The following is an 8,183-nucleotide window of genomic DNA, read 5'->3' as shown; positions in this document are numbered from 1 at the left end:
CATAAATGTCGTCAATTAGGATGAAGTTTAGTGAGGCGGAAAAAGATAAAAAAACGATTACTAAAGCATAAGCAAAACAGCTGACTTTTTGGTGTTTGCAAGCAAATGAGTAAATGCTTAATGCTGTCCGCTTTTGACTCATTGAGGATATACCCCTTTTACCTCTTCAATCTTTTTGTCAGCTTAACAACAGCTTTGGTCTCTTCTATCTCTGTCTTCTCACTTGTTCAATAATAAAAATATATATAGACAAGGACCCCCTTTAGCTTAGACGCTTGTCTCAACAATATTTCTTCATAGGAGTAGTTTCATTATGTTCTATAAAGACATATAGCTAGAGAAAAAAAAGCAAGAAAAAGCAGAAAACCAATTGTAGTCCTTTTTCCTTTAATTTGTATAGAATGGGAAGGCCGCCTTGCTGTGAAAAAACTGGGGTAAAGAAAGGACCATGGACACCAGAAGAAGATATCATTTTGGTTTCATACATTCAAGAGCATGGTCCTGGAAACTGGAGAGCTGTTCCCACTAATACTGGTAATTTTTTTTTATTTGGGGTTGGTTGGTATCATTAAATATGTGTAATTAATTTTCTGCAACTCTTCTTGAATGAATATATGCCATTTGATCAGACTTTTTTCCGTCCATGATCAGTAATTGATAATCACTGTCCTCTTCATCTTTTTTTTTTCAGGCTTGCTAAGATGCAGCAAAAGCTGTAGACTGCGATGGACTAATTATCTCCGTCCAGGGATTAAACGTGGAAATTTCACAGAACATGAAGAGAAGATGATTATTCACCTCCAAGCTCTTCTCGGGAATAGGTAAAAAAAATTATCATCTGTTTATTTTTTGTTTTTTCGTTTTTAGGGTTAGATCAAGAAAAACAAATTCTCATGTTTCCAACTACAACCAGAATATCTTAATCAAGATATATATAGTCTAGTGGTATCAGTAAACAATTTTAGCACATGATGTGTGGTTTGATTTTGACTACCTAATTTTTCATTTTCATTCCTAAATCTCTTATTTTTAATTTAATTTGTAGTGCTCGGGGTTAATTAGATCTTTTTTTTTTTTTGAAACTAAGATTTGAGTGTGCTTTTTTTGGTGTATGTAGATGGGCAGCCATAGCTTCATACCTTCCACAAAGAACAGACAATGATATAAAGAATTACTGGAATACTCATTTGAAAAAGAAGCTTAACAAGAAACTTGAAGGCCATGATCAAGAGGGAAAATCATCATCATCTTCCTCATCTCAATCAAAAATCTCAAAAGGACAATGGGAAAGAAGGCTTCAAACAGACATTCACATGGCTAAACAAGCTCTTTGTGAAGCTTTGTCACTTGACACTACTCCTTCAACTGGAGATTCTCCAAATAATAATAATAATTCCAGTCCTAATCTTCCTGTGCAAGAACCAATCCAAACATCTACTACCTATGCATCCAGTGCTGATAATATTGCTAAGTTGCTTCAAAATTGGATGAAAAATTCACCCAAATCATCTTCTCAAAGTCGATCTACTTCAAAAATGTCGTCCTTCAACTATCCATCAATCGCTGCGGTTTCGAGTTCTAGCCCTAGCGAAGGAACCATAAATAATGCAACAACTGCACACGAAGGTTTGGACTCGCTCTTTAATTTTAATTCATCAAATAATTCGGATGTGTCACAATCCATGTCGGTCGATGAGGGTGGTAATTTTACACCTGAGAATAATAATGCTGCAATTTTCCAAGTTGAAAGCAAGCAAAATTTCAAGGCAGAAATGAATGGAAGTTTTCATCAAGAGGAAAGCAAGCCAAATTTGGAGACACAAGTGCCTTTAACTTTTCTGGAAAAGTGGCTGCTTGATGATAATGCTAATGCACAAGCACAAGAAGAGCTAATGGGAATTGGAATGGGAATGACCTTAGGTGAAACTGCTGATTTGTTTTGAAGAAATAAAGAACAAGGATAGTGGTAAATATTTCTTGAAAACAACTTAGCAGTTTTAACTTCTTTTGGGTCTTGTAGTTGTTACTTGTTAGGATTTGGACTCCATAGGTTTTAATATTTACTTTATAGCCTGAGCTGATTTAAACTCTGATATTTGCTAAGAGCATAAAGTGTATATTCCATGTAATCTTAAACCTCTCTGCATATGTATTAGATAGGAATAATGAACCCTGCCCACTCTTTTAAGAGCTTCAATTGTTTGTAATTTGGGGTCAATTTTTGTGTATTATCTGAAAATTCTGACTATGCTTCCAAGTTCCAGCTTGAACAAAAATTGTTAAATGGATAATGGTATTCAAGCAAAATTGACAAGTCCTCTAGGCTGTTAATTTTATTACATAAGTACTCCATTTCTTTCTTTTTTCCTCCTTTGTATTGGCTATTAATTAATTATTCTTCTGCCACTCCTTCGGTTCTTTAGATTTCAATTATACGATGAAGTCACATCCTGGCTTCACCTCATGTCATTAATAGGCAGCTTATCTTCCCCACATAATGAGAATGCACCGAGCAATTAGGTTTCGTCTTTGACTTTTTATCTTCTGATTTCTCAAATCTTGTCGGTAACGCCATATTTAGTAAAGGATTTAACTTACATACATCATAATTTTTTTACACTATCACTATGTTTTAACTTGTTATATATAACATGTTATGTCTTATTTTCTAGATTATAAATTTTACTTATTATAGATAATCAATTTAAAAATCTTTTAGTATGTAATTTGATAATTTTCTTATAATGTTAGTGTATTTAAGTTAAACTCCAAAGTTAAAATTATTTGATGAGGTAGTCTACTTGAGCTCTGGTAGCCATTAATCCTTTTGCATAGAAGTTTAGTCCCTAAGACTATAATGAATTGTATGTGAGTAAATCACATTCAATGAAAGAAGATGTGGGTCAGAGAGGCATTTAATCCTGAGTGACTGATAAGCAAGTCAATGTCTTACGGTCTATAGCAATTCTAGGAGTAGTATTATTGATTGTTTGCTTTTTCTTCCAACGTTAAAATCTTGTAAGAAAAAGTGTAACTTCGGTAAGGAAGAGAGTTAAGTCTACTTTTTGCATTCTCCAATGGTAATTAATACAGCAGTAACTAGTACTACTAGTTCTTTTAATTTTAGTTCTATAAAGGAAGTATTTGGGACAGCTCTTTTAAACCTATTTAATACTATCTTTTTTGCCAAACTTTTAAAATCAGTTTATTTCGAAAAATATATTTTTTTTAAAAGTAATTTTCACTTTTTGGTAAAAGAATTATTTGTGTTTGGATAATTAATTTGAAAAGTACTTTTGAGTAGACTAAACTTTTAAAAAGCACTTTTAGATAGGGGTGTTCATTGTTCGGTTCAGATCGGTTTTTTCTAAAAATAAACCAAATCAAGTAAGTCAGTTCTACAAATATTGGAACCAAACCAATTAAGTCGGTTTTTTATCGATTCAGTTTTGTCGGTTTTTATCAGCTTTTTTCTTAAATATGAGACATACACTACCAAACACATATTCCAGCGACTAAATTTTCAACGTAACACTACCAAATCAATTTCTCTTTGAGAAATCTATCATTTACTAAGATATATTGATGATAATTGAATCAAATAGTGATGAATAATTTAAGTACTCAATTAAAAATCGATTATTTTTAACATGAAATAAATTCTTGTACTTAGCAAAAGAAAACTACCAATCAAACTAGAATGTAAAGACAAAGAATTAGATTATTAAAATAGCAAAGAACTAGACTAAAAATACAAACGACTAATATGTACCATAAAATTTTAGAAACGACTATATATATAATTCTGAATTTTATGTGTGTGTAAAAATAAATTTAAATACTTCTATAATCGGTGTGATTTGATTTTTTTAGTTATTTTTTAATTAAAATCAAAATCAAACCAAATTTAATAGATTATTAAAATTCAAAATCAAAACCAAACCAAATCTAATAAGTATCGGTTTTTATAGTCTATTTGGTTCGATTTTTTAGATTTATGAACATCCCTACTTCTAGGTATATTTTTCTCAAAATGCTTTTTAAATAAAAGTGCTTTTGTGAGGAACTACTTTTATTTGCTTCTCAAAAACCGATTCTGCTTCTATTCAAAATCATTTTTTTTCTTTTAAAAAGTTGGTCAAACACCTTAACTTTGAAAAAAATACTTTTGACCAAAAAAATTTAGCCAAACAAGCTATAAGATTCATAGCCTATTTGGCCAACCTTCTAAAATGAGCTTATTTTGAGAAGTGCTTTTCTCAAAAGTACTTCTCAAAAAATTAAAGTGCTTTTGGTGAGAAGCAGTTTGTGTTTGACTAATTAATTTAAAAAATACTTTTGAGTAGTAATTAGTGTTTGTCCAATCTTTTGAAAAATGCTTCTAAGTATATTTTTTTCAAAAGTGTTTCTCAAAAAAGTGCTTTTGAGAAAAACTATTTTTTTCTGCTTTTCAAAAACTACTTCTGATTTTCCTCGAAAGCATTTTTTTTTCTACCTAAAAACTTGGCTAAACACCTCAATTTTTGACCAAAAACACTTTTTGTCAAAAATAGCACTCTTCGCCCCCAAAAAAAAAGTTTGGCCAAAACGGGCTATCAATCTACTTGTGCTTTCTTTCAAAAAAGAAAACACTACTTGTGCTTTCTTGACTCTTTATAGGATCTTCATTTGAACAATAGCTTACTTACGTATAAAAAGTTTAGCGAGTGAAGATACTAACTTTTTAATCTAGTTATTCATAATTGGGAAGAATATCGGAAATTCGTCTTTTTGGTTCATTTTTGAAGACTTGTTATATGGTCATCAATGGTGGAATTGCAGTAAGATAATTTTCGGTAAAGTACTACCGACAATAATGTATCCGATAATATATTTGTTCATTAAGCTCAAAAAAATATAGGTCGAAAATTACTCTAAATCTTCTTTTTTGTTTTTTCTTTCTAGATTGTCACTCCGCTGAGCCGATTTTTCTAAAATAGGTTGTAAAATAATATAAGTATTAGAATTTGAATTATAGCCTACAAATAAGAAAGAGAATAACTAAATTCTCCACCGCGGAACTGTATTACTTTCTACCAACGAAACCACAATTAGCTAATGCCATGGTTAAGTGACAAATTAAAGCACGAATATGTATTAATTAAATATTTACCGCTATGTTGGAAAAGCCAATCGAATAGCTAGGGAGATACAAAAAAAGAGAGCTAGAGGAGGTACACATTAAACATAGGTCGAGTGAGTTTAAAAGAAAACAATATTAGAGAAAGACTTAAGGAAATACGCCAGGAACAACACAGGCATTGATCATGACAGTAAGTCTCTATACTCTGTAACACGAAATTAGAATCATAGAAGTAAAGCAATATAAGATTATTTGTAATCAATTTACTATAGTTTTGTCACTTAACCTTCATGTGACTTTCTCCTAATAAAACAAAGGCATCGTAAAGATATGGTAGTCTGGAGAAATAAAAAGATAGGATTCAATGAGTACAATATAAAAATCAGTCTTCAATCAAGTTGGATACGTGTTTAGTGCGAAATCAAAGCATTGATTTCATTTATCGGTAGTCTCTTGAATTTACTTTGAAATTTTGAATTCTTGATGCGAAATTTAACTTCGAACAATTTAAAAAGTTGTTTACTGTTGTTTATATGTCAATGTTACAGAACACAAATATATGGGGCATGCGAACTGTGAATCCATGATCTCTCCGTCAAACTAGATATTTTATATATATATTTTTTAGCATTAGTTTAATATTATCTGCTAGCACCCATTTTGCAAATAGGCCAAATAGGCACTTGGTTAAATGTTAAGTTATTTATCTAGAGAAGCAGAGATCAAATCTTACTTAATAAATTTTTTCTTCCTTTCTTTAACGATGTACCCATATTATAAAAGTATTATGATGCTACAAAATTCCCGAAGGAACTTTAGCGTTGGATGAACGGAGCGAGTAAAGATCATTACATTTACACTCCAAATTAAATTAAAGTACCAAATGATTTAGAGAAGCAAAATATCATAAATTCAGCTGAAAATGACTCATTTAATTTCCTTTAACAAGGGTAACAAGAGCTAAAGATCTTTTGTTTCTAATTACGTGACTTTGCTGATTCGACAAAGTCTAACACAATGGTTTTTCAAATTCTTTTAAGTCTTCAAGCGTGAAGGTTAATTAATTTAATATCCTTTTTAAGTTGAGTTTAATTATTGGTGAATGTTCTTAATTAAGCAGCATATATACGGCAATGATAAAAGGGGGAAAAAAAGAATTGTACTTCTTTTGGGTGGCGTTTGACTAAAACAATGTATTCCATGCAAGTCCGCAACCATAATAACATGTACCTTCATTGTGAAGTTAAGCAGTTGACAAAGGTTGACTTTGGTCGGGTATAATATATGGGTCAAAATCTGACCATAGTGGTCGACCAAGTTGGGATCTCGTCCAGGTGGCGAAATAGCGAAGGACACCACGACCAACCTTGGGGTCAAATAAACGACAGCGTATGTCAAGTCATTATTGTACTCGAGTAATGACAAAAAGGACTGTCGTAGAAGATCATGTTGGTCAAAGACCACTGAGTAAAAGTTACAGGAGCTATATATAGAGAGGAGGGAATCTCTAGAAAAAGGGGGCTTCATTTTTCCTCTCTACTCTTACAATTCTTTTTTCTGCTTAGAATGTAAATCCATTTTTCTCATATTGGAGATAAGATTATGGCATCAATAAATCTGAGATGTTCCCACCTTTCATTATTTCTCGCTATATACTCTTAGATCTAAAGTTGATTATGCTTGGCTAAGATTTACCTTCCTTATTATTGATAATTAAAGTTGGCAAAAGAGACTAAAACTTTTTGTTCAAACAATTGACGCCATTTGTGGGGATTTCTTAACCAAATTTTCTAGTCTTCTTCAGATCCAAAACCGGTGAAATATAATCGCCCACCAGAAAGAGTGGTAAGTAAACCTCACATGCTAATATATATCATGATGCTACATAATCTCAGTCGTTACAACCAAAATCCACGCAAAGCCCACAAGAAGAGACGACACCTGCTGCGTAATCCTATAAAAGAATGGACACATCCTGCCCTACTCGGACATCCCACCCCACACACCGAATGATCCATGAACAAGTTAAGGCGAACCCAACCCACGCGGAGCTAGGGCAATTTTTTTAAAAAAAGGAGAGATAAATACAACCGTCGAATCTAAAAACCACCATTCCATCAACCACTTGAACGCCAGGCAGAGCGAGCAACGCTATAAGGCTACCCTAGTTCACTGACTCATTGGATCGAGGTAAGGAAAATCTCATTTTGGTTTAACTTCTGTTGTTTGCTTAAACAGGAACACAAGCGTCGCATGGGCAAGCGAGCAAAGGAGCATTCCTACTAGAGAATAGAAGGAAAACTACTACATAATAACTAGAATATCGCCCATCTCAGACACTTCAACTTCTGGAAAATGACGTCCCTTAAGTCATACTCCCTTTCCCTCACCCAGGTGTTGTCCCAATTGGGTTTTCTCGATGAGGTTTTGAACGATGCGATGAAGGGGACGCCACCAAGTTTAGGAGATAATTCATCGCCCCGCCTACCGACGAGCTCTCCAGGCCGGACGATGAAGGGACTAGACACGAAAATTCCAATATATGCATGAAACGAACGTTAGCAAAATAGCAATGTTTTATACTCTCCGACATCACACTCTCTAATGCGAACGAAATTAAGCAAACTGGGACTCACCCAGTGAATGCAGGAATTAAGAACTAGGACTCACCCAGGAAACACAAAGGTTAAGCTAAATTGGGACTCCCCCAGAGGACACCCGAAACTCTCAAAAAAACTGGGACTCATAACGGGTTAACATTTCGACGTCAGCTCGAAATAATACCCCTACGGCCAAGGGCCATTTCTAAAGAGAAGAGTTCGACTTCGTTCGAATTACAACGGCTTAACATTTCGACGTCAGCTCAAAATAACACCCCTATGGCCAAGGGCCATCGCCAAAGAGATTAGTTCGACTTCGTTTGAATCACAACGGGTTAACATTTCGACGTCATCTTGAAATAACACCCCTAGGGCCAAGGGCCATCGCCAAAAGAAAAATTCGACCTCTCTTGAATTGCAAGGGGTTAACATTTCGACCAGCTCGAAATAACGCCCCTACG

At 33.7% G+C, this 8,183-nt stretch overlaps 1 protein-coding gene across 1 annotated transcript; it reads left to right on the top strand.

Moving 5' to 3' along the window:
* Nucleotides 1–266: 266 nt before the first annotated feature.
* LOC104212772 (myb-related protein 306-like) lies at nt 267–2,257 on the top strand. The gene is made up of 3 exons (XM_009762127.2): nt 267–534; nt 692–821; nt 1,118–2,257. Exons 1-3 carry the CDS (start codon nt 402–404, stop codon nt 1,941–1,943), a joined length of 1,089 nt encoding a protein of 362 aa, XP_009760429.1. The 5' UTR covers nt 267–401; the 3' UTR covers nt 1,944–2,257.
* The last annotated feature ends 5,926 nt before the right edge of the window (nt 2,258–8,183 follow it).

Source organism: Nicotiana sylvestris, chromosome 6 (assembly GCF_000393655.2).
Source record: "Nicotiana sylvestris chromosome 6, ASM39365v2, whole genome shotgun sequence".
Taxonomy (NCBI): domain Eukaryota; kingdom Viridiplantae; phylum Streptophyta; class Magnoliopsida; order Solanales; family Solanaceae; genus Nicotiana; species Nicotiana sylvestris.
The sequence above is the reverse complement of the archived record's forward strand: the minus strand, read 5'-3'. Positions and strand labels throughout refer to the sequence as shown.

Excerpts from the sequence above, each read along its gene's own strand:
- LOC104212772 (XM_009762127.2), top strand. The coding sequence starts at position 402 with ATGGGAAGGCCGCCTTGCTGTGAAAAAACTGGGGTAAAGAAAGGACCA. Across the intron at positions 535-691 it reads AGCTGTTCCCACTAATACTG|GCTTGCTAAGATGCAGCAAA; the intron begins GTAATTTTTTTT and ends TTTTTTTTTCAG. Across the intron at positions 822-1,117 it reads CAAGCTCTTCTCGGGAATAG|ATGGGCAGCCATAGCTTCAT; the intron begins GTAAAAAAAATT and ends TGGTGTATGTAG.